Source organism: Diospyros lotus, chromosome 3 (genome assembly GCF_014633365.1).
Source record: "Diospyros lotus cultivar Yz01 chromosome 3, ASM1463336v1, whole genome shotgun sequence".
Lineage (NCBI taxonomy): Eukaryota > Viridiplantae > Streptophyta > Magnoliopsida > Ericales > Ebenaceae > Diospyros > Diospyros lotus.
Window position 1 is genome coordinate 34,878,461 of NC_068340.1, and position 27,919 is coordinate 34,906,379.

The 27,919-nt window shown below is 34.1% G+C and overlaps 1 protein-coding gene across 1 annotated transcript; it reads left to right on the plus strand.

The window, feature by feature from the left end:
* Positions 1-1,714: 1,714 nt before the first annotated feature.
* Positions 1,715-19,525, plus strand: LOC127797349 (26S proteasome non-ATPase regulatory subunit 7 homolog A). Its single transcript, XM_052330180.1, has 10 exons — positions 1,715-2,064; positions 5,680-5,772; positions 5,914-5,995; positions 8,109-8,205; positions 8,377-8,452; positions 8,623-8,681; positions 8,873-8,995; positions 13,268-13,325; positions 13,440-13,525; positions 19,201-19,525. Exons 1-10 carry the CDS (start codon positions 1,878-1,880, stop codon positions 19,264-19,266), a joined length of 927 nt encoding a protein of 308 aa, XP_052186140.1. The 5' UTR covers positions 1,715-1,877; the 3' UTR covers positions 19,267-19,525.
* Positions 19,526-27,919: the final 8,394 nt, after the last annotated feature.

Genomic DNA, 27,919 nt, shown 5'->3' on the forward strand with positions numbered 1-27,919 from the left:
TCTTTGTTCTAACTTCAATTTTTTGCAACCTTTCATGCTTTTTCTCTTTTGTGAATTGAGAATGAATCTTAAGTAACAACAATAAAATATAATAGACAAGGCCTGTTTGATTGGCCACATTTTTCATGAAAAATGGCCATTCTTCACCAAAATTCTAGGTTTTGATATGTTTGATTATCCAAATTTTTCATAAAATTGATTTCCATCTTTTTGTCACGTGATGGCTAAATTCCACTTTTGTTAGAAAACAAATTATAAATAGGGGTTGGAAAATTTTTTCCAGACAATTGAAAATAGACGGCCAATAGAAGGCGAGAGAGAGAGACTCATTGAAACTTGGCAGATTGAGCAACGGTGGCAAGATTGACGGTGGGGGGAGGGAGGGATGGTGGGAGTGGTGGCAAAGAAAGGGAGGGAGGCCTAGAGCGACGGTGTTGAGAGGCAATGATGGTGCAACGACGTTGGCGGTGAGGGTTGACGGTGGTGCAGCGACAGACACGACGAGAGAGAGAGAGAGAAAGAAAGAAGGTGAGAGACAGAAACGGTGGTGATAGGTGTGGCGGGAGAAGTAAAGAGAGAAAGTGAAGAAATGTGAGAAATTGAATACTCTCATACAAAATAATTGTACCAAACACTAAAAAGTTGAAAAAATACAACAATTTATAGGTAAAAAATTAAGTCAATTAAATACTTTTAATTGATATTTTTTTATAATTTAATTTTAAAGAATTTAATTGTCTAAAAAATATTTTTTTTTATATAAATTTCCAATCTACAGCACCTGGAGTTCATTATTTCCAATAGTATTGGTTAAATCTCTATCATCAATATCAATGCATTGACCAGAGTCACTGTTGCCAATTTTGAATTTTTGATTGAAAACTTAATTTTTAAATTATCTAGACTAAGCCTGTTGGGACCTAATAAAACTAAATAATTCTATGTTTCTATAATATCAATTTTATAAAAAAAATTATTATATTCATATATACATATTTTTTTATAATACATAATATTTTTAATTTATTGAATTAATTATCAAAAAATCACTGAATCTTGGCTAGTGTATTAAAACTTTAAAAATTATCTATTTCACATTTGAATTTTTAATTTTGTATAAGTTGTACAACACTATTGAAACTTATATATATGATTAATAATATTCTATTCATATATTAATTATTTATATTTTTTAAAATTAATCATGAATATAATTGAAAAATAAATTAATAATTAGTATACTAAAAGAATATTAATTAATTATGTAAGCTTTAATGGCCTTATAGAATTGATGCAAAATAAAAAATTCAAACATAGAATTGACAACTTTTAAAATTTATTATAAACTTGATATATATTAATCAAATTTTGATTTTTTTAATAACTAATCCTAATTTTTTTTTTTTTGGTTAACGCATAATCACGAGTTCCCCCACTATTTGATCCCATGATAATAACAGAAAATTTAAATTAGAGGACTCAGCGACCAGTTAAATTCCTAACCCCACCGTAAACGTGAGGATAGCTAGCGATTTTCAACTTTCAAAATCGTTTTGACTGTTGAGTTTTTTCCTTAACCAGAATTATTAGAATTCAAATAACATCATCCCATAATATACTTCCTTTGCGAGCGGACCTATACCGAGGGCAAGTAACCTAATTTATATATACCAAACCGTGCCAAATTACCAATGACAAATTGAGCTTATCTGTAGAAACAAACTATATTTGTATGGGATACAATATGTATATGCATGCCCTAATTGACAAGAAAAGAACAAGATTGGACTGGCTTTTGTGCAGGGAAGAAGGGGATTCGGCAAAGAAACGGGTATATAGGGAGAGAAAGGGCGGCTGGATTGCTTGTTAGGTCGAGAATGGACGTAATCAAGACGCAGCAAATAGCTGGCCGCTCGATCGAGAAGGTGATAGTTCATCCTCTGGTGCTTCTGAGCATCGTCGATCACTACAACAGAGTCGCCCGCGACACCAAGAAACGGGTCGTCGGAGTCTTGCTCGGCAGTTCATTCCGAGGCACCGTTGACGTCACCAACAGCTATGCAGGTTCTCTTCTCTATCTATGCCTCTCAAACCTCGCTTCCATTCCAAGGGTTTTCATTCTATGCTGAACCGTGATCTAGAATTTCCAACTTTTTTTTTAGTGATTTACGCTTTCGCGTTGTTAAATTAGGTATACGTGATTTCAAATATTCTGGACAATGTCGTGCAAGTTTGCGCTGTTGGATGCGAATTGAGCAAGTATAAACGAAAAGAAAAGCTAAACCTGAAAGAAGTTTGACATAAATCGACATTTATAGATAGGTTTTATTAATTCATTCATTGTAACGCTTGGCAAGTGAAAGAGTTGGAAAATGTGGAAGTCTGTCCAATTATCTTAGAAACTAAGGAGTTTGTCTTTCAAAAGAGTTGGACAGGAATATCCCAGGTTTTTGAACACATATCTTAAGATGAATGGAAAATATTAACGTACATGCATGATTATCCAGTACTACATTCGGAGAGATAAAAGCCAAAAAATATTGTTGCGACTGAAAATTTTAAAAATTCTCACAGGGTAATGATGTTACCATGTGGGAAAGATTTAGTTTTAGGCTGCATTTGCTTCTTCTATAAAAATAGTGGGATAAGATTTATAGCCATGTGCCTGACATATTGTGCCTTTGCTTGTTCGTGAGGGCTCCCATGCCATATTGGATCTTTTAACAGGAACAACCACTAATCTCAATGAAGACATAGACTAAAAGATGCATGACTTGAATAAGAGATGCATGACTTTTCTCTGGTTGTGAGAATAGAAGTAATTTGTTTTTTCCATTCCATCTCAAGTGAAGTGCATAAAAGACAAAGACTAAAAGGTGTTAGAAAATGAGAAGGGAATCAGGGAGAGATAGAGTGAATATTTCTTCAAGCTATTTAATGAATATGGAGAAACGAATATCGTGTTGGGACATCCCACTAATCTCAATGAAGATAGAGTCACAACCTAGGGCTTTCCTAGGGTTTGGATGGAAAATTGAGAAGAGTATGGGGAAGAATTCGACATAAATGGAGGGAGATAGCAAGAATAGAAGCAGAACAGAGGAGATCGAGAGGGGAACAGAGAATTGGGAGGGAAATTAGAGAGAATTTGAGATGGAAAATTGGAATTCAATTCCTTCAACAACATGACTAATTCTCTAGGTTACAACGTACTTATAAGCTTTCTTGGTAAAGGTACAAACTATCAAGCAGTAATGTGCAACCACTAACTAATACATGGAATAGCTTATTCCTAATCTACCCTTGGGGTCATGACAATCCCCTTTTCTTGAGAGATTTCTTGTCCCCAAGAAACTTATTACAATCGAGCCATTGTTTCTTCATCCAATGCCCATCTTCACCATCTAGTTTCTTCTTCTCTTTTTCTTGTTCTTATCTCTTATTTTCCTTTTCTTTTTCCTCAACAATAACAATACTATGATTTGCTGCAACATCAAGTCTAGCCATCCACCTCTTCCCTATTGCAATTGAAAATAGTTCCAATTGATCTGTCATTCCTGCAACCATATCATTTCCAATTGTAGAAAGGAATTCAAACTTTTCTGCAGGCCGAAATCTGATTTGACGCTACAGCTCTCCAACTGAAATATGAATAATCAAGACAGTAAGAGTCTTGTTCCTGACATCATCTTTTTCTTCCTAGTTGCAGGTGTACACCGAAGGCTCACTTTCAACAGATTTTTCCTCTAGCGGAACCTCAATAACTTCTTCAGCAATTATCAATCCTTTCTTATCATCTTGAATTGTCTAATCCAATTCAGGTTTTTCCTCATTCCTTGCAATTGCCATTCCTATTCTCAGGACCTCATCAGCCTCATACCTCTCATCAGCTGCATGAACAATATCTTCCTCGCAATCCCCCTCTTCCAATGCTACTTCATCAGCTTCTTGCCCTACTTGATTAGCAGCCTTAGAAGCTCCTTCGATCTGTTGGCTGCTCTTAAGATAACTTTTAGGCGGCCCCTTGAGGTTGTGACAGATAGGAACTATATGTTCAATTGACGCATTTGTCCAAAACGGGTGAAGGAAACCATGAAAAAAAATAAATGGTGCAGCAGTTGGATGGAATAATTTTCTAACATAAGAATGAAATTATGAAAATGCATCAGAGAAACTATTCAACTTGATCTTTATCAAAATGGTAGTTGACGAGCTGAGAAATAACAATAAAATGCCCATTCACTAGAACAAAAAGATGTTAAGAGTTTGTGAAAATTATAGAAGGATCAAGTTAACGAGCCTTACTATAAAGCTTTAGGAGAGGATGATTTAGCAAAAGGTTAAAGAGAGTAACCAAGGTCTTTGGAAACCAATTTGGTTTCATGCCTAACAGGCTGATAATGGAAGATTTATGCTTGTTGAGGTGTTTGATGGAAAGTTTATAGATAAATAGAAGGATTTAAATGTGATGTTTATATATTTGGAAAAAGCCTGTGACAAAGTCTCTATAAAAACTTGTGGGGAGTTTTAAAGCAAAAGGGAGTTTGGGTTGCTTATATATTGGTGATTAAAGACGTGTTACAAGATAGAAGTGTTTGTTAGAACTTGTAGAGGAGATATTGAGGCTTTTTTTTTTAAAATTTCAATTGAATTATGTCAAAGCTGCACTAAGCTCTTATTTTACTTCAATAATGGATAAGAAGTACATTTAAAAAAGAGATATCTTGCTGTTTTTTTATTTGTAGATGACATTTTTTTAGTGGATGAGATAAGAAGGCATAAATACTAACCTTGAATCATGGGGTGACGCCTTATAGTTCTAGGTCTCAAGTTGAATAGGTCTAAAACCGTTTACACATAATAAGTGTAGTAAAAATAGAATTATGGCGAGACTGGAACATCAAGTTATTCCAAGTTCCAACTCAAACCAATTGTTCAAAAAGATGGGGATATTCTTGAGAATATTACTCACATGTCAAGGCATGATGGTTAAAGTGGCAAAGTGTTTCTAGCATTTTAGAAGATTGTAAAATCCCTTTAAGGCTAATAGAGAAGTTTTTATCAGATCATATGGTTTTAAGACTAGTTCTTTTGTATGGTATGGAATATTAGATAGTATAAGCATCAGCATGTGCAAAATGTGAGTGAAACTGAAATAAGAATATTATAGTGGACGCCTTGCTATACAAGAAAAGATAGAATAAACAACGGGATTATCTATAATAAGGTTGGGGTGGCCTGTAGTGGAAATAAGATGCCTGAAATGCTTTTTAAGATGATTTGGATATATAAGAAGCTCGATAGATGTACTTCTGAAGATGATGGATGAAATAGAAGAAAAATTTGTTGCAAAAGAGATAGAGAAAGATCAAAAAACTTGGTGGGAAACTCTTAAAAATATAGTTATGGATGGGCTAATTGGTTAGTTAGAATTTATGTAGTTGACCCTACCTAGCGGGATTAAGGCTTCTCTTGTTGCTGTCACCATTTTTTTTTTTTCTATCTTTTGCTTTGAATTTGTATAGGAATAACTGGTTTCCTGGCTGAATACCTCAACTAAAAAGTTCTTTATTCCACCTTATGCCTTTTAATTATATGCTGTCTGTACTTGATCTGTTGTTTTCTAGACAACATGCGTTTATTACATGTCTTCTTATGTTTTTGACATATCATATGCAGTACCATTTGAAGAAGATGACAAGGACCCAAGCATCTGGTTTCTTGACCACAATTACCATGAATCAATGTTTTCCATGTACAGGAGAATAAATGGTATAATTTCTATTATGTTACACTGTATTCCTTCGTCCTATAGTACTCTCTCTCTCGTTTTTCTTTTATTTCATTATCATTTTTTATTCATAAGCTGATATATCTTTTCTATGTGCTTGAATTAACTTGTAACATTTTCAGCTAAGGAGCATGTTGTGGGGTGGTATAGCACTGGCCCAAAGCTACGGGAAAATGACCTTAATATTCATGGGCTGTTTAACGAGTAAGATTATGTACTATTTGTACCTGAAATAAAGGTTACTTAGGCTACTATGGGAACTTTGATTTGTTTATCATTTTTTGTACTGTGTTAATGTTGCTGTACTCTAATTTTTTAGCAAGGGCAAGCTTGGTAGTAACTGTAAGGTTTATTTGCAACTGGAAGGTCATGGGTTTAGGTTGTGGAAACGGCCTCTTCATGAAAAAGTAAGGAGAAGGCTGCTTGTAAATATGACTCTCAAACTGAGGTAAAAGGGCAAGCTTTGGTAGTGACTGTAAGGTTTATTTGCAGCTGGAAGGCCATGGGTTTAGGTTGTGCAAACAGCCTCTTCGTGAGAAAGTAAGGAGAAGGCTGCTTATATGATTCTCAACTGAGTGTGGGAGCCTTATGCATTGGGGACACCCTTTTAACTCTAGCTTCCCATTTCCTTTTGAAAAGGTTTGTTATTCAAGGGGAAAAATGCTTTATTTTAGTAGCATTTGATCTAATCCAAATGCCTGGTTGGCCTGGTGGATAGAAGGGCTTACCAAAGAAAGATATATGAAGAGTGATTCCTCCTGATCAAAGTTTGGAAGTCATCATTGTTGCAAGGGTAATGTCTCATGAGGATTTGGCTAATAAATTTATGACTAGAAAAGAAAGGAAGTGAAGGAAACAAGAAACAGTAACTTGAAATATGTTATGTTCACATTTCAAGTTTATTATTTGCCATAATTCTCATAGTGACGGCTAAACATTAACGGAAGCTGTTATAGCCAAAATTAAAGAGTAACTGCTAAAAGGTCCATTTTAGCCCACTTAACTCATGTACATGGGAGTGGCAAATCACCAGGTGCATGGTACCATCATAGGTCACTAACTAGGTTTTAATTTTAACATGGCCATTATCTTACTAAGCTTTGGCTTATTATCTTAACAAAGGAAATTGGAACACCAATGTTATGGTGGATTGGATTTGGATACAATACAGTTCATGGTTTGTTTTCATGCACGGATTCATCTCAAGGTAAAATGGAATAATGGATGCTTTTTCTATGTGGATATATTTCCATCTCCTAACTGTATATTTTTCTTTCTTGTTTCCTTGCTTGTTGAGAGGAAAATTACTTGTTGGGAGTCATTTCTTTTACTTCTCTTTTCATTTTGTGCAACGTAATTGAAAAAGAACTGAATGACTTTAATTGATTCACCCTAATTGGATGTACACAAGGAGATCCCTTTATAGAGGAGAAAGAGTACATAAAAGGAAACCTACTTTAAGGAAACCTACCATCTACACAAAATTTACAACATATGGAAAGATATTTATTTACAAACTATAGAAAGTTTCCTAAGTCTGGAATAGGAAAGATCCTATTCCAGATTAGGAAGTTATTAGCAGCTATTGCATAGCTGTAAATCTGCACACAATCACGCCTCCTCTTTCCATATTAACAGTTATTGCATAGCTGTATATCTTGCACACAATAACTCCTCTTCTTTCCATCTATCACCTTTCCTTTCTAACCTTCTTATCTCGTCCAACAGTAATCTATAACAACGCTGTTATAACCAGTTAATGCTAGCACAATATCAATTTATGGATTGTGTCAGACTGTAAAGAGCATAGTTTATTGTTGTTTCATCTCTATATATACACATTTAGGGGTATCAAAATCATACATTTTGTATAAAGTTCCCAGGAAGGGTGCTGCTGAATATATAATTGCGGAGGATGTTAGCTAGCACTTATGATATGCTTTAGTCCATAATGACATGCAGTCAGCTAGGGCAAATTACAAACTTAACCCAATGATACATCAATAAGATATTGATAGTTTCGAAAGTTATTCTCCTCCTTGAGTTGTGCTTGGAGAGAATCTCTCTCTCTCTCAAGCTGGTCATGTATATGTTTCAGTTGCATGCCATTTTCTGAATTCTATCCTTGGGTTGCCAAGGGAAGCAGCTTCCTTAACTTTTCTAATATTTCAATTATTTTCATTGTATGCCGTATAATAGCTCCCTGCCAGCAATTTGAATTTTCTGCTTTACATTTAGCATTCATTCTGTTGTCCATATTATCTTTTACAGGCTTTCATGCATTTCTGATGAACTTTTATTGGTTATGGAATTGCAGTTATGTTCCCAATCCTGTCTTGGTCATAATTGATGTCCAGCCTAAGGAGATGGGAATTCCAACTAAAGCTTACTATGCTGTTGAGGAAGTTAAAGAGGTGAGAAGACAGTTTTCTCCAACCACACATTTTCATTGCTTAGTGATGTTCTGTGGTAGTTGCTATTAGATGATTGGATTTATTAAGATGCCTTGATGGCTAAAGCCAATTGTCAGCAGAAGGCCTCCCTGTCTGCTACAAAGCTGATCTAACAGTTGGATATGCTTGCAGAATGCCACTCAAAAGAGCCAGAAGGTATTTGTGCATGTACCTTCTGAAATTGCTGCTCATGAAGTTGAGGAAATTGGTATGGGACATAAAACTAGAAAACTGAAATAGTTGCTATGCTATTCTCTTTCTTTCTTTCCTTTGCATCTGCATCTTTATTGTTGTTTTTAGTTCCTCTAATTTCTTTCTATCTTCTAAATAAGACACTTGATTTGCATGTCTTTAGACACTCACTTCTTTGTTTATTAGGAGTGGAGCACTTGCTAAGGGATGTGAAGGATACAACCATTAGTACTCTTGCAACAGAGGTTTCCTTTATTTACTGTGGTTTGATTTTTGTTACTTGCAATGTTCATTTTTGGCAGATATCTAAATCTAATTGCAGAAATAGTTGTCATGGGAAGAAATTAAGCACAATGGAATCTAAATCAATTCATTCGACAAGAAAAAAAAGAAGTAGATGAAACATGAAAAGCTTATTCTCATTTTTATGGTGCAGGTGACTGGGAAACTTGCAGCACTGAAGGGGTTGGATGCACGACTTAAAGAAATACGTAGTTATCTTGACCTTGTAATTAGTGGAAAGCTTCCATTGAATCACGAGATTTTGTGCCATTTACAGGTACCTTCTCTGCTTGTCTTTTATGGTTGAATCATGTAGTTGTTCTTAGCATCTTGTTAAGTTATAGGGACAATTGCACATGGTACCCCTGAGGTTTAAGATAATTGCAAGGATTACTTCCCCGAGGTTTGAGAAAATACAGTGAGCATCCATGAGGTTTAAAGTTATGTTGCAATTTCTCCCCTGCTGCTGTTAATTAACTGCAGTTAAATATTCATAAATGACCCAAATGCCTTGATATCTAAAAACTTATCTCTCTCTCTCTCCCATCGTTGCCGGTACACCTGCTCTCTTCTGACGTGCTCTTCTTCTTCTTCTCTTACGACCGAATCGCCTTTGCTCTCACCACTGCATGTGCAATGACTGCCACCATGTCCATCACCACTATTGCCCTTGCTCTTGTTTGGCTTGAGGTAGTTCTTTTTCTTCTCTCTCTCTTTCTCTCTCTGTCTAAAATTAAAAGATTTGAAACCAGATGCAGAGGTAGGGTTCGATCAAAACCTCTTCAAACTCATTTGGGTTCAAATGCAAAGGGTTTAATTGAACCCTCTGCATCTGGGTTTGGTTCAAACCCTGATGAGCACTCTCTCTCTCTCTTCATCTGGGTTTGAATCGAACCCAGATTCAAAGGTACGATTGAACCCTAATCTGAAACCCAAAGAAGCCCTCTCCCTTTCATCTAGGTTTATTGTAGATGTTAAGGATGAACCCAGATGGGTTCATTGCTAGCATCGGTGATGAACAGTGATGAACCTAGTGGGTTCATTGTTTTTCTTTTTGTTTTTTATTTTTCTAAAACCGGAGGAGAGAGAATGGAGGGTAAATTGGTCATTTTATCCCTTTGTTTAACAGTAGGGGAGGAGGCTATTGCTATTTCTGAAACATGAGGGGTGTTCTTGCAATTATGTCAAACCTTGGGGGTGGTTATTTCAATTTACCCTAATTAATGACAAATGGAAAGGGCTGGAGAAATGATAAGAGGAAGGGGAAAAAAGGAGAAAAGAGAACAATAGGGAGACCGCAGAATGAGATAGAACAGATATTATAGCTGAAACTGCTAAATGGAATGAGGATGAGAAAAATGAAGACAAGGAGATTGAGTGAGATGAGAAATATAAGGGAAGGAGAGTTGAGTAGAGAAGGAAGAAAAAGCTGGAAGCTGGAAGCTGGAACAAAACAAAAATAGGATAAATAGTCAAATTCTGGTTGAACTAGAATTCCAAAGTGAATTAAATCCTAAAAATATTCTAAATCTTGGTCTCCTGGTCTCCACTAATATGAGATTTTTACCATGTTTTGAGGGAAAAAAAGATATTTATCTTGATTAGTTTGTTCTCTATAAATGTTGTTCTTGTGGCTACTGAAGCTTAAGATTACCTCTTTGAATGATGTAAATGTAAGTCACATGAAGCATGATTAAGGTGAAGTTCTTTTTTTTCTTGGGCTAATGTAAAGAAAGAGGTGGGGTGACTAGTGTAGGGCGTGACTATAAGAGACCTTTCTCGCTATATAATGTTCATTGTTCAGTTTGAGTCATAGCTATAGCCTGTGAAGGCGAGCTCGTCACTCAAGCCCCATCAGAGTGCACAACATGGGCTCTTATGCTAGTCCTGTATGGTTAGGTCTACTACCACATGCATGTTTGTGTTTGAAGATACTATGATTCGATCTCCTGACCACTAGCAATGAGAGGTGCCTCCCCAAGTGGTGGGCTACCACCATGGTGGTAAAGGAGTTAAATTTTGAATATATAATTTTTATTAAAATTAACTCAAATGTTTTTTATGTGATTTCAGACAATGACCAAAGTATTTTAATTATGTGCTGTTCCAGTTAGCTCAAAAACAGGAATGTTTCCAAAATGTTTCAGAAACATAAGGAAAACACAAAAGCATTAGAAATTTGTGCAAGTGTTTCAAAACAAAAACCAAAAACTAACAAATGTTATGCAAACTTGATAATTAAATAACTGGACATGCTTGAAATTACACATTGTTTTAAGGGCACAAGTAATTCATTTGATAAATTAATTTAAACCAGGATCCAGTAGTAAACAATTCAGTCTTATTAAGGGCAAATTTTATGTCGATTCATATAAAATGAAAGCCATCAAATTATTAGGAATCATAACAATTCACAATATGAATAGTGTAAAAGATTATGTTGTTACTAAAGTTTATGTTATAAGTTGCTTCTTTTTTCTATTTTCCAGAACAAGAACATTGATAAAGTTTAGTGGAAATTAATAAATATTATATTCTTATACAAAATATTTAAATTAGTTAACTAGGAAATGGGTTTTTAAAAAATCTTAGATTCAAGTAATAGTAGAAACAGAGAAAAAGAATGCATCAATTTTAATATTTATGAAAAGAATGTACTTGTAATATCAAAGTAAGCAGATAGTATATTTAATAGTATCTGTGGTCTTCTTATCTTTCTCCTACGAAGTAAACTTTGGTTTCCTCTAATGTTTCACTTTAATAAGAGGTAATAGAAATAAATAGTTAGATATTGTTGATGAGTGTTGAAGCAACTCATTGTTTTGTGAATGTCTCATATAATTTATGTGAGTTTCAATAAGTTTTGTTGTGTTTCCTTGAAAATCTTAAAATTTCCTTTTTTCACTATTGTTTCCTCTGGGCTCCTTAGATTTGGGAACATTCTGACAGAAAGTAAACGATGTTTTGTTCCTTGCTTTCAGAATTTTGATATTATTAATTTCCATTTTCATTTTTAACTTTTGAGCCTGGATTTGCATCATTCCTCTATTCTACTTTCTGGTGCCTGGGTACATTTTCAGAGTAATTTCATTAGTACTCAAGAAGTATATGAGTCGGGATATGGATGCACACACATACATATACTGACATGGGAAACTGCTTGAAAAGAATAAAGATACAAATATTCCAGGGATAGGTCAAATAAATTATACATTTTTTTTAGTTGTGTCGATGAAAATAATATTTATAAATCATAAAGAATACAACATGATTGAGCATGAAGAGTAAATAAACCCTTAAGTCAAAACAATCATAATCTAATATATTGTTACAATTTAAAAGCACAAATAAATATCGAAGTACTACTAACAAGGGGGGAAAAATCAATTCCAATTTCTAAACTTTTTAAATAGACTCAAATTTAACTGTTTGCTATTGGACATTTTGACATGTCTCATGAGACATGCTGCATGGTTTGTCCAATACATATTTTGCCATAATCTCCTATACATGTTGGATATGGATATATCACCATTTTGGAGTGTTCATGTGATAGGGTTCAAGCAATTAAGACTTATTTTAAGAGAAAAAGGAATATTAGCAGTAAAAGTGTAATCACAAAATATTCATGTTGTTGATATTGATTATACAGGATTCAGATTCGTTTCTCTCTTCCCTTGCTGGTCCTCCTCCTCTTCCTTCTCTTTCCTTGTTCTCTGGTTTTCTTCCTTTCAAATTCTCTTAAGAATTTGAGAGCATCCTCTGCATCTAATAGCTACCTGATTTTTGAAGGAAGTAATGTGATAGAAACAATCAAATACAAATTTTCATAAATTTTGGAAAGTTTAATCATAATGTTTCCTATTATTTGATGTATATTTTTACGTCCAGGATCTGCCACAAATATGTATATGTGACAACCCATTGTTTTATTTAGAGCTGTATTAATTTATCATCAAAATAATTGGCTTCACTATGTTGTGTGCCTGTATTTGTGCGTCTTTGTTTTGCCCCTCCCGTTTATGATACTTTCCATTTTGGAAATGATACAGATCTTTTTGCTGAAGCACTGGTCTCTCTCTCTCTCTCTCTCACGTGTGCACACACACGCACACAATGAGGGATGATCTTTATCTCATCTCTCATCATCATCATCATCAATTGCACCTTATTCTAACTTGGTTATGATTGGTAGCACAACATTCATAATGTCAATTAATTTCTAAAATCACATTTACAATACAAATCCATGCAAAAGAAAAAATGTGGTAAAATTTTATGTTGGATGCCTTCTTGATGTAATTGTCTAGCGAGGGAATGATGAGATAAAGTTCCAACATCATGTTCATATGAAAAAGTTTCATGAGATGGTGGTGAATGAAAATAATAGATATGATTGTGTTCTATCACATGGCTGATATTGTGAAACCAACCTGTACAACATGGAAACATGATTTTGTCTCATCTCTAAATCTTTGAATTCTTTTTTTGCAGGATTATGTGATTACTGTTTTTCTAATCTCTGACTTGTCAAAATTTCTTTTTACAGGATGTGTTCAACCTACTTCCAAATCTCAATGTGGCTGAATTGATTAAAGCTTTTGCAGGTAAAATTCCATGTCTCAAATGGCCATTTGCTTGGGCTATTCATGTGGGGTTGAATTTTCAAAGTACCTGCGTTTTCCTTTTCTGAATTTTGGTCTACTACTACCTATGTGCAGTGAAAACAAATGATATGATGCTGGTTATTTATCTTTCGTCCCTCATTCGAAGTGTAGTTGCTCTCCATAACTTGATCAACAATAAGGTAAGATCCCAAAATTTGGATCCTGACATGTTGATTTTCTTTCCTGTTATCTATTTATTTGTTTGGCAGTTGGTATAACAAATTGAATTTGCAGATATTAATATTTGGCCTATCAGTTAATGGATTTTGCTCTGTATATGAAAGTTATGAGAAATCTGAGCAGTTTCCAATCTTTCTATTGGAAGACCTGTATAGACTTGCTCATATTTGAACTTCCAGCTATTCTGATTAGCTACTGGCAAGGGATTCAAAAACAAATTCAAATTGATCTTTATTTTCCAATGCAATTATCAGAACAAAAATACAATTCCACTCTAATTCATCCCAACGTTCAAAATTTATGAAGTCCTAGTTTTGAACAAATTTTTATTTTGTTCACTGAAAAGGGGGCACTTCATGCATATTAATCTAACTTTTGGGAGCATTCAACTAGCAAAGAGGGAACTCGCTTATATACTTCTTTAAAGGGTGTTAATCTTATATACTAAAGATTGGTAATGTACCAATATTCTGCCTATAGCATCCACTCTGAGAAGAATGGACTCTCTGATTGTGGTATGTATGAAGCACAAAAATTGGTTTTTATCCATCCTTGACATGTGTGTTGGACAAAGATAATCATCTGAATTGTAAAGCTTGTTTTCACCCACCTTATGGCTATCTAACAGTGTTGAGTTGTTTAAAGTTTTCCTGCTTGCAACTTGGAGATTTTGATTTGTGAATGTGTGCTCTTTCACTGTTTTAAATTTATACTAACAATTGGACATAGAGATCTATTTTAACATTTTAATGATGCTTTCCGGAATTATATTTTCAACTTGTGATTTATATAATGGATGACTGACTTTTGGATCTTGTATATATTTTTCATTTTTTCCAAATTTCTTTGTCCTATCTTTATCCGTTTTACTCGCAACTTTTGCACTTAATAAAGCACCTAGTTCCAAGGTGGCTGTTTATGATTTCCACTTGACCATTGGCATATGCACGGTGTTCTGAGCTAATCTTAAGCTGGAGTCCTTTCAATTTCCAGTATTCCTTCAGAAAATGACTGCTGATGAAAATTGAGACATGATTACTAACAACTGATTTTGACAGACTTGCAGCTTCATTGACAAAGATTTCTGCTATGTCTTTAGTTGTCATTGGAAGCCAAAATTGTTATGAAATGCCATAATTGCTTACACTGTCCATACCTACCAAAATGAATTGTTATGTTAGGATTTGGTGCTAGAATCATAGAGGTTTCATTCTGAAGGGCTGTAGCAGTTGAGAAGTAAAGATGGCCTTATATTAAAAATGTGCTTATATTTCTCTGCTGGCATAAGTTGCACCCTGTGACAAACAGGTAAGCCACCTATAAGTTCTAATCATTTAGACTTACCAGCCTCTTCTAATATGAAATGTAAAAAGCTTTGACATTTCTCTGAAGATATCTTGTCATGTTGAACATAATGTTAGACATTGACACTTGTTGGACACTTCCAAATGCATGTGAGAAACTTGTCAAAACATTTCCCATAACTTTTCAATTCTTTTTATTGTTGGACATTTCAGGGATGCTCATGTTCATCATAAAATCTCCATGTTCATCAATTAAAGAAATTTAATCACGGTACAAGTTTAAAAAAATAAATTAAAAATTAATTGTGAAATGAAAAATGTAGATTTATTAGTACATTGTCACCCTTCAATTCTTAGATTCATTCAAAATGGCTATGTAGAAACAGATATATTGTTTGATTGATTATTAGTACATTGCCAAGGCAATGCATCTGTTGCTGCTTTTTCTTTACAAGCTAAACTACGATTTATACTGTTATGGTCTTGAAATTTTTTGTTCCACAATATATTTCAACATCTCATGAACATATCCGATGCCAGAAGCCTAGCAAATATGGTCGGCACTTTTACATTGCCTGCACCATTGTCATTCCTTCTTTCTAATAGGTAGATTTTACCAATGACTGATATTGGATGTATGCAGTAGGAGTTCCTCCTTAGTATGACAATACACCAAGTACCAGAAGGATCACTTTTGATCTCAAAGATGATCCTGAAATTTGGGTTAGGTAGCTCTGGTACTTAAACTCATAGCACATGCAAGTGTCTGAGATAAATTATCTTCTTCTGGTGTCCATTTGAGCATTTTTTTCTTCAGTAGGGTTATGGTTGCAAGTTTCCTGTAATATCAAATAAACTCTGAAAATTGGTTAGACAGAAAAACCCCCGTGAGATGGTATTAATCGTGGATGGCCAAGCAACCGCTGCCTTAACCATATTGCAATCACAAATATCCTTTGTGAGATACATGTGCCTCATGTATTAAAGTAATTAATGCCCAAATGGACATTTAGAATACCTTTCCTTGAGGTTTTTATCTCTTTAGTGTGTCAAAAACTATCCTCAATTGTTGTAAATGATTTACTGAAGATCAAAATCAACAGGATGAAATGAAGAACAGTAAAACAAACTTTCTCAGATATATATGTGCCCAAGTGTTAAAATTGATGCTCAAATGTACATTTAGAACACTTTCAACTTGAGGTGTTTATCTCTTACAGTGTCAAACTATCCTCAATTGTTGTAAATGCTTTAATGAAGATAAAAAATCAACAGGATGCAGTGAGGAACAGTAAAACAAACTTTCTCAGATGCGTATAAAAGATATTATGGTTCATTTGTCAAAGCATCGGTGAGGCCAAAGGGCACCATTATTAACTTCTAAGTCTGTCTTGTGAACTACATCTGCTGCTGAGGTATAATTTAGAGAATTCTTGGCACTCTGCAGTTCATCTTCTAACTATCACAGGAATAGGAAAATTATCCTTAATTATTAAGGGTCCTATAATCATCTTGTAGAAGATAGAATGGGAGCAAGGAAGAGAGATCGTCTAATTATAGAAGAGAACACAAAACAGCTGTTTTGAATCTGATAAGGTGGGAAGGTTAATTATACCCCTCTTGTATATTCATTTTAAGCTATTTAGAAAGTGATAAGGAGACATTTGACCCTATTTGATGAGTCATAATGATTATAAAATTATATAAAATAAAATACAAGGAACTTAGATTCAAAACATGCCATATAAGAATCTTGTTTCTAGACCATCTAATGAACTCTTCATTGTGTGACGAAATATGTAAAGAAGTTTCCATTGGCACCAAAGTGTGGCTGTAGGTCATTTTCTGACAGCTGTGTACTTGGACAACATGAACAGTTGGGCACCATGCTCAGTGTGTTAGGGTGTGTTTTTCTGGGTGTACTGGGTCAGTTCCTTGCACAATGCCTTGCATAATTCCTTCCTGTATCATTTCATTTGTATCTTCTTAATTTCATTTTCAGAAAGTGAGAGTACTGGAAAATAAGTCTCTAATAGTTGCTGACTAGGATGGGAATTAGAAAGCCAAGCCTTAGATGAAGTTGCATGATTAAACCTCCTCATATAAGATGTGCATGTGCTTCAACTGTCGAATCAAGTTACTTGCAACCAATGGCATTCCTATGAGATTGCAGATGATGTTTCTTTCCTTCTTGGTACAACTTCATTGTGAAATGCTCTTAGTTGCATTTGACTTGTCGAACTAGAACTTGCTTATACCAGCCAGTTTGGTCAGAAACAAAGTGTGCCTTCAATGCAACTGCTCAAATGGATGTTCCAATTTAGGACTTCTTCCTTGAATTAGGATGTTTAATGAAATTGTTTAAATAAGCTTCTAAAATAAGCTCTAGTGGGACGTGTCCACAGAAACCTACCTAAGGTAGCTATTGAAATCACTTTTGAGGAAGCCAAGACCCCTTGAAATAAGTGATGCACTGAATGCCAATGTTGTCTTCATGAACTTGATTTTTCTTACCCATATTACCCATTTAAGCATTCTTTACATTTTTCTAGCAGCATGAATCGGAAGGTTGGTCATCTTCCTCACGTTGTAACTTTCTTCAGCCAAAGACAATAAATTGCACTGGCTATATCTCTTGGCATGACAATAACAAAAAGCACATCTTGATATACGATTATATGTTTGAACATATATATTTTTTTTTGTTTTTACACAGATCTTCATATATATTAAAAAAAATTGTGAAGATCATAGTTTATACAAGATTTACATACAGATTTATGTGTATGCAAAATCTATGTAAGATATACTTTCCATGTATCCCTGCAGAAATAGAAGGTAGATATAGTTTAATGTATAAAACAACATATCAAGCCCTAATCACACTATGTGGAGTCGGAGATAGTTTCCAGTATGTTTTGGTCAATTGATTTGACAGTGAACATATGCAAAATGGGTTATTTGTTGGTTGCTGGTTTTCTTCTTGATACTATATTGTTGCTAGAGTTGACCACTTCATGACCAGTACTGTAAATTTTGAATTTAAGCAGAATATAAGCTTAAATAACACATGTCTGGAGAGCACTTTTACAAATTCAGTCACCAAACAAGCATACTTGTGTTTACATGACATTATGGGAAATAGACTTCGCAAACAAGCCCAAGTATACTTCATCACTGAGGAACCGTTTTGAGGACTTGATCACAGTTTAGCCAGTTATCATCTTCTACTTCAATGAGAAATAAATTGCCATACCGGGGCTCAAAGTCTGTGATACGAATGAGGGCACTCTTAGAATCCACCCCCCATCACCACCACACCTGTCTGAGCTGGCTTTTCAAGAAGATGGTTCTTGTTGAAGAATTCCTGAGATTGTGTATAGGGAAGCATTTGGAGACTTTGCCACTGGATCGTCCTCTTTGCTTTGCACATGTGCCTCAGAACACATACTTCATCACAACCTGAACACAATCCCTTCTCCCATATATTTTACCAATTTTTTTTTTTTTTGGCCTAGGAAACTTTACCTAAGTTAATGTTTTTATTCGGATATTTTTTCTTCTCTCGAATAATCCCTGAAAAGTGTCGGCACTGACCATTTGATTTTGGCATATTCTACTAGTAAATACTACACATTAACCCCTTCATCAGCCTAGATACTCGGAAACTTAACACACTTTCTTAGATCCTCACTAGTAGATAGCCAGACAATGCGGTTGGCCTTGAGGTTTTGATCAGTTTCAACTTCATCTTTCAATAGTTTGGCTAGCTCTAGCTTCTCAGCCTCAATAGTTTAATATCACATTAGTACTTCCTCTCTCAATTTGTTGATGTTCCTTATCACTACCCCAAACTGTACAGTCGACTCTCATTTGAAGTCCTCCCAAGAGAATTATTTAGATAATTATATGCATTACGCTCACACCAATAATTGGTTTCTCCTTCAAACTCAATAAAGCTAGGGTGAGCAAGTGTGTGCTAGTTGTTTGATGAGCTGGAGAACATTGTTTTTGAATCCTCGCTAGAGAATGAAGGAAAATTCAATTAACGTACCTGCTGGAATAATTTTGACATGTTTCCTGGTTCCACTAATGGCTGAGTCACGAGTTTATTGTTTTAGCCACATAACTGATCAAAGCCAACCAGCCAAGGGGCAGCAAATTTGTCTGCTATGAATCTCTGTCGATGTAGATGATGATTTTTCCTACTTGTCACTGCTGGAATATATTACGTGAAATCCGGCCACACTGTTGATTTCAACATTAATTAGTTCCGTGCAAATATGTTGAATATGTTACTGTTGGCCTAAAGTTTTGAAATGCTACACCAGATGCTGAACAAAGAACATGAAAAAGCAGAAGACTCGAAGCCAGTTGCTGTGCCTGCGGGAAGCTAATTAGCATTACCTGCGAGGAGATTTGGACTTGAAGGTTCCTCTTGGAGATCACAGTTGCGGTGAATTTGGAATCTGAATCCTCCTCCTCCTCCTCCTCAACCTACTTTTGGCTTGTATTAACAGTTCACAGATCCTGAGAGACGTAGCCTCGTGAAAATCACATCTTAAAAAAATGTAATTTTGACGTAGTGTTTCCCTCCTGATTTGATATTTATTTGTGTTTCAAAAAACTCAAGTGAGGTTTCATTTTTAGGTCAAACATGAACCCACCTTTTCATTTTGAAAAACCATACCCTTATATATTTTTTTTCTTTTATACTATCAACTTAATGTGAGCAAAATTTCAATTAACCAAAATAATCGAACTGAATTAGTTAAAATTGGTGGTTTGGTTTGGTTTAATTTGTAGATTGGTTTGGTTTGATTTTTAAATTTGAATTTTTTTTTGTTATTTTGGTTTGGTTATGTTTTTTTTATTAAAAAATTAAATCAAATTGTACCAATGAAAATGTTATTTTTATTTGAGAAATCTTTTAATCGGATAATATTATTTTTATTAGGATAATAAATTTTATTAATTGGATTTGTTAATTGAATAATATTTTTATATTAAAATTTACTCATAAAGATTAATTAAGTAAATTTTATTTTTAATTAAATAATAGTTTTTTATTTGTGTAATTTTTTTAAAAAAAATTGTCAATTTTTCTTTTTATATTTATTTGATCTTTATATTTGTTTGTCAATTTGATTTAATTTTTTTTTATATAAGTTTAATTATTTTAATTTAATCATTTTTATTGGTTATGATAGAATTAGGGATGGCAATTACAACGGAAACCATAGGGAACCGAATCGGTCAACGAGGTTAAAAATCATTTGACTGGGTAATGGTTTGGTTTGAGAAAAAATCGAACACTATTTCAATGGGTATAGTTTGGTTATGGTTTTCACTAAAATCAAATCAAAACTCAAATCAAAATCGAACCGTTGTGTGGATAACCGAATCAAACCAAACCAAATCGAACTGAATATATAAATATATATAATATATATTATATATTAGAGGGGCGGCTGTGAAACCCAGCCCCAAACCCACCCCAGCCGAGCCCACTTGCAAACCCTTCTCTTTTCCTTCCTCTCTCGATCTCGCTCTCGCTCTCTTTCACCCTCGCTGCCTCTCGTTCCCTACCTCCTCTCTCTTGCTCGTCCGCTCGTACTTGCCCTTGTTCTCTACCTTTCTCTTGCAGTCTTACTCTCGCTTGTCTTCACTAGCTCTCGCTAGGGTCCGGCCCTTCTTGCTCGCCCTCGCTCTCTGCCTCTATTGCTCTCGCTCGCCCTCGCTCTCGGCCCCTCTCGCTCGCGCTCGCTCTTTGCCTCTCTCTTGCTCTTGCTCCGTCCTCTCCTGCAAACAGCAACAAACCATTCTCCCTCTCCCCTTCTCTCTCGATCCGTTCTGTTGCTCACCCTCGCTCTTGCTCGCTACCTATTTCGCCCTTCCTCGCCCTATCTATAATACAAATACAGTTTTGAGAGTAATAATCAAAACACAAGAAGCGTCGATCAGGTGAGTCAGAAGTCGTGAACCTTCATTTTTTGAGCATCATGCTTGAATTGCCTTATGCAATTTATCTCTATACGTTGAAAGCAATGTCTTCCCCTCTCTCTCTCTCTTGGCAACTCACAAATTAGGGTTTCTGACTTGATTTATTATTTTGGTCTGATTGATGCCCAAATGTCTAAATCTAAATCTAACTTTCATTCTATATTTTTATGTAAATCTGTAATGTTTAAGAATGTGTTTGTGTTTGTTATTTCTTTATTTACTCCTCTGTTTTGGTTCTTTTTCCCCTTATTACAATGAATTAGAAGGATGAACTTTTTGTTTCCTTCCTCCGCGCTTGCATCGATTTTTTTGATCAAATATTAATATATATTGTGGGTGTGTTTGTGTTTGTCACTTAAATATATAAATAAATTAAATTATTACAATTTAGGAGGCACTATCAATTTGAAGCCAAAAGCATGGGATTAATGTTAGGATTTTTATCTAATAGTTAGATATATGTTTGCATAATGTTATTATTAGTTGGCACAACTGTGAAAGGCATAATGTAGTGCATGCAGATCAACAAGTTTTTATGAATGCTATTTGCAAGAGTTTGTCTTTATTTGTTGGTATGGATTAAACTAAAAAAATCATGGTTAAAATCGAAACTGAATGGTTTGATTATGATTTTTAATTTTTAAAATCAATTGGTTAATGGTTTGATTTTGGTTTTAGTATTTTAAGTTTGGTTTGATTATGATTTTAGCAGAAATTGAAATCAAATCAAACTATTGCCAACCCTAGATAAAACCAGGTGAATGCTTACCCCCAAACAGTGAGGTTCACTTAATGAGGCTTTTGCCTTTTAGTACGAGTTCTTAGTTTTTATTTTTATTATTTTAAAATAGAAATAATTTTAGTTATTAGTTTTTAATTTTAGTATTTTAAAATGGATATATGAAATGATGCTTTATTGCATTCATTTAAAATGGTTTTAAACATTTTTAGAGGATAGAATGACAAAAAAAATAAAAATAAAAATTAATTGCATTTTAGATCGTTTATGGATGTCATTTGAGACTTCTTGTGATTTAGAAATAATTTTAAAGATGTTTGTAGTTTATTTTTATTGCTTAGATTTTCATTTTGTTTAGTTAATTAAATTTTAATTAATTAAAATTAAATTAAATTAGGATAATTAACATAAGTTAAAGTTAAAATTAATCAAAATATAAAATAGAAATAGAATAATTGAAAAAAAAAAATTGGGACAGTGACTTGCCAAATAGCGTCTCTTATCTTCTCTCTTTCTCTCTCATTTTTCTCTCACGTCGAATGTCGTTGGCTGCAATGGTCCTTTCTAGCGATGGATGTCTTTCAATGGAATCCACTATCGTCTGCAATGGCGATGGAGACAAATTTGTCTATAATGGTCATAATAAAAGTTAAAAAAAAAAGGTTTGTGTTATTTAAAAAAAAAAAATACTATCGATACATCATTGTGTACACCTTGCGCTATGCAATGATGTTAAAATGTCTAAAATATCTTTCACTAAAGGTGATGAGGCATAGTGATACGTAAGAGATATTTTTGTCATTTACATGCATTATGTAGCATAATGTATACATAAATGATGTAGTAATAATATGATTCTTTTGAGAAACACACGGACACCCGATGAAATATAGACAAATTTCAAGAGTCCTATATCAAATTTATCTAAATTGCAAATAAGAGCCGTGAATAAGGTCTAGCAAAGTTTTTAAAAAAATACTCTAAAACCTTTTGGAAATAACAAAAATTGTCCTTCACTAGCCTAACGTTATGTGGGAACGTGAAATATCAAATTTGTCCTTGTTTTTTATAAAGGAGTTTCTAAGGCTGCGTTCTCTTTACTTTTTAATTTTCAGTTTTGAGTTTTGAATTCATTTTCAATTTTCTATTTTGGTAGTCTGTTTTTAGAAAATTGAAAATGCGTTCTCTTTGTCATTTTGAAAAATTATTTCTCAAAATAGAAAATTAGAAAACATGATCTCTTTGAAATTTTAAAAATAATTTTTTAATGATCTTTTATTCAATAAATTTGATTTTTCAGTAAATTAGAAATATTCAATGTTAATATATTATTAAAAATATATATACATTTTAAAGTTAATGAATTTTGTAATATTTTTTTCTATTATAATAATAAAATATGAATAAATAAATGTATTTTGAGTTTTGAGTTTTGAGTTTGTTTTGAATGAAAACACGTTTTGAGTTTTCTTTATAATTTTTTTTTATTTTTAAAAATATATTTTTCAAAACAACAAAGAGAACGCGTTTTCATTATTTCAGAAAATTAAAAACTAAAATAACTTGAAAACAACAAAGAGAACGCAACCTAATATTTTGAATATTTTGAAAATAACAAAAGTTGCTTTTCCTATATACATCAAAGCATGAAATGACAAATTTACTTTTATATTTTTAAAAAGAAATTTATGATATTTTGGATATTGTTCATAACTGATAAAAAAAAATTGAGGTAATTAGATCCCTTATCTTTTCATCCATTAACTAATAGTGATTTAGATATTAATCTACGCAATAATTAATTTGATTCTTTACCGTTTAAGTTTTTAAGTACGTTATTTTATTCCACTAATTCATGGCATCTCTAAATACCAATCGTAGACGATTAAAGTTTATATCAGCAAGCAACTTTCTTATTTTATTAATTGAGACTCAATTTTGATCATTGTTTAGGGTCGTTCAAAGCACGTCAAATTTTGTTTTTGTCGTCATTTATTTAAGGGTAGAACGGATATTTCAAGTTCACGAAAATATTTGGGAAAATGTATATAAATCAAGGATAATGTTACACGGCCAATTTGGTCGAGAACTTGGTTGACGACATCATCTAATTGCGAGATTTTAATCAAATTGTTGCGATAAATTGAAAGCCTAATGCTCAATTATTTTAAATCCCCGCCCAAAATGAGAGACCCACATATTCCCCTCTCTCTCGACTTCCCTCTCTCTTCACCTCATATTTGCTGCCGCATCTCTAGCAATTGTTGGATTCATCTTGCCTCCGTCGTCGCGTTGCCTTGTCCAGCAGTCGTCGGATCCCTATCGCCTTCTCCGCCACGTCGCCTTCTCCAGCAATCATCAACAACGACCACCATCTCCTATGTCTGCAACTGTTAAAGCCGCAGCCAACGCCTCCGTCGTTCGCCTCTGTTGTTCCAGTCGCCGTCAATACCTCCACCTCTGTTGTTTCATCCTTCGTCAACACCTCCGCCGTCCACCGTCTGCCTTTGCTATTCCAGTCGTCGTCAACACCTCCACATCCACTTCTTTTGTTCCAGTTGTTGTCAACACCTCCGCATTCGTCGTTCCAACCGTTGTCCGCCTCTGTCTTTGCCTCCGTCACTAACATCTCCACCGTTTGCGCCCCTCCGATTCGCACTAACTACTATCGCCCCCACTCGCCAACCCCTCCGACCAATCATCACCACCCATAGGTTGCCCTCCACTACCGTTTGTCCCCAACCTCCGCCGCAGCTCACAAGTTCCCCCAGCCCCCCATTGTCTCTAACAGTGTGTTTGGGAGAGAGAGATGAAATGATAATAGGTGGAAGAGATTATCCTTGTATGGGAGAGACAATATAGTAATGTAGTTTTCTTCCAAGCCCTATTTTTTGCCTTGCTAAATTGGAGAATGGATGAAATGGAAATGAATGAAGAAATTAATTTTGTGTGCGCCTCAATAATTTTTTAGGAGTTCAAATTTACCATTGACTCTTGTCTTATCTTTTCACTAAAGAGTATTAATAGTAAGTTGTTGTATAATATCTTTCAGTTCCATCCATTTTCATTCATCTTCAGAACAAGGAGAAACATGTAACATTTGGCACTCCATTCCAATTATTTGCATTTCACTGACTCTCTCCCAAACAAAGCCCAAAATTTCCAAACTAAAGAGGAGTCGAGTTGGCTCTTAGATTTTCTCACTGGAAAATTTTGGTCGATCACCTTGTAAACAAGTGAGCACATTTTGCATTAGAATTCATGTTCAAGTAGTATGGCTGGCAAATAAACTTCTGATTCCTAACATTTTCTAGCAACAACTAAGGCCTATCCTACATCATTTCTAAAGACGACTAAATTCTTAATATATGGAACAACATGTTGAAACATGCCTTCCAGAGCATTATACAAACAAGTATAGAGTTCTCTTCGAAACAAATCTGAAAACAATTCAGGTAATAAATCTAAGTGCTAGTTAAAAAAAAATACAAAGAAAATAAAAAACCACCAAGTTGCTTCATCAACTTTTGCGCATAAATACTTAATTTCCTGTGTCATGATACAAATGAACCAATAGTTTGATAGAACCGAAAAGAAGAGTTAGCAACTTGAAACATCAGTTTCTCTAACTAATAGTCAAGTTCTAGCAACAAGTAGTATGGGCTTGATGTCAAAATAGATTTCTTATACAATAATTGACAACACAAAAATCAAAAAAGAAAGAGGCCATCCATTTGCTAGTTTTACTCTTCAACACCCAAATAAACATTTATTTATGTTCTTTCATTATAACAACAATGAACGATGGTGGGTGGGGACAAATGGCAGTGGGGGGATAATCTGCGGGCGGCAGTGGTTGGTCAGAGGGACTGGCGAGTGGGGGCAACAACAGGCAGTGCGAACAGCGAGGGCGACAGTGATCTATGTCGATGGTGCGAGCAACGGAGAGGTCGATGGGAGGGGCGACAACGGTCTGTGTTGGTGGTGCTTGCGGCTGTAGGGGGCATGACAGCGATGGCAGGGCGACGACGATCAGTGCTCATGGCAAGAGGGCGACAATTGACGATACTCGTGACAGTGGCGAGGTGAGGGGAGCGACAAGCGACAAACGGGGCTCTTTGGACGGTGGGTTTGAAAAAGAGAATGTGAGAGAGATAGTGAAAGAGAGAGAGAGAGAATAGACGGACATCTTGAAAATTTTAACAAGAGTAAATTTGTAATTACATTAGAATTGTCAACTAAATTATCCGCCAACTTAACCATGTAACATTATCCATAAAGGATTCAAAGCCACAAGATTGTACGCAACGGTGAACGGGACAGGACAGTCACAGGACACGACAAGGGATCACCCAACGCATTTGAAACGTGGAACGCAAGCTCCATGGTTTTGGCTGCTCCAACTAACTGGAATATTCCTCAACAAACAAACGAATAAACAAATATTTATAAATCTAAAATATATATATATGTATGTAGGTATGGAGCAGGGGTGCTGTAGCACTTGCATGGTAGGTCGCGACCATGCACGCGGGGCTTCGTCTGGCCACGTGGTGCTATCTCATTCTTTTGCTTATCCACTTTGTTTATTTATTTTGTACCTCATGTTAAGTCATGTTAACTCTGATATTTAAATCAGATATTAAAAATAATAAAAATTATATTAAAATTAATATTAAAAGCATATATTTTTAATAATGACTCTCTACTTATTTATAAAAAAATATGTAATAATTTTAAATAATTTGAAATTATAATTTTTACAAATAATATCTATCAACTTTCTAAAACTCGTTAAAATTAGAATTCTTATATTTTGGAACCTGTTGAGATTAACATTCTTATAAATGATATTTATCTTAATATTTTTTTTAAAAAATAGAATTATAAATTTTTATGAATAATTATTTTTTTAAAAAAAATATTCAAATAAATTTTTAAATATTGAAGTTATTTATTTTGCCCATTGTGCGGAACCCCAATTATGAAAAAATTTACACCTTTTAGGCCAAAAAATTATTTTAGATTTTTAAATTTTTTTGATAATTTTTATCTATAACAGAGTAATTAGAGACAATCATGTTTACTTTATTATAATGTTCTTTTAGAGGATATTTTATCATTGAATTACGTTATTTTATATAAAATCTGGGTGATTTTATCATTGACTTACATTATCTTAAAAAATGTGTCAAAATCAATTAATTTATAACCAGAAATCCAGTTCATTTTTTAACCATAGAAGCAAGTCAATCTCCAATTTGTCTTTGAACCGTGGAAGTAAATTAAATTTTCAATTTTGAAAATTAGAAATATAAATGTAACATTTAAAACTTTAATAAAAATCGTATTTACTAAGAAAAACAAGAAAATCCAATAAATTGTATGTTTAGTTTGAAAATTCAATCAAATACTTTATTTATTGGGAAAATTTAAAAAAATCCAATTTTTTGAAGAATAATTTGCTTCCATTACTCAATGATAGATTGGTGACTAATCTATTTTTGTAATTAGATTTCAGTTAGGTTATGGACTTATTGGCTTTTGTAGTTTTTTTAAAATAAATTCGGATTTTGTTAGGATCGAATCACTTGTTAACGTTAGTCATTACACGTTTTCACAATTTTTTTTTATTTTTCCTTCTAAAATCATGAATTAATGCCAATAAAGGTAGGTTTGTTATTTTTGTTAATTAATTTGTAATAGGAAAATTGTGTGTAGTTGTTAAAATTAATTAAGGGATTGTGATCATTTTTTTTTTCCATCGTATAAATTTAGTTTAGTTTTTTTTTTTTTTTTGAAAAATGATACCAAATGAAATTATCAATTAAAAATAAAATTACAAGAGATTTCAATGTCCAAGTTGTTATAAGTTTGGAAAGGATTTGGCACATTTTAGCCTAAGTTTACTAAAAGTGATGTCATTATTAGTAGTGTTTTGAAAATTTAGATTGAGGTATCGAATCAAAAGGGGGAGAGGTTCATGGATCAATGGTCGAATTGGGTCAAAATATAGTTGTTGTTGTTAAACTACAGTAATTATATTTATTTATCTAAAATTAGTCAAAACAGAGTCTTTTGTCGAAGCAGAGGGTTTGAGATGTCACGAGTAAGGTCAACTGGGTTTGGACCAGGTCGAATTTGCACTCCTAGAAGGTCGAAGAAGCAAGAGCCTAGATGGGATTCTTAGGGCCTTCGGGATAGCTTGTCCGGATAGGTCTTCAGGGGACTGATGAAGAGAGGTCTCAATAAGTCTTCGAGAATGTGAGTCTTCAAAAAGGTAAGCATGAAACTCCCCCACACGGGGC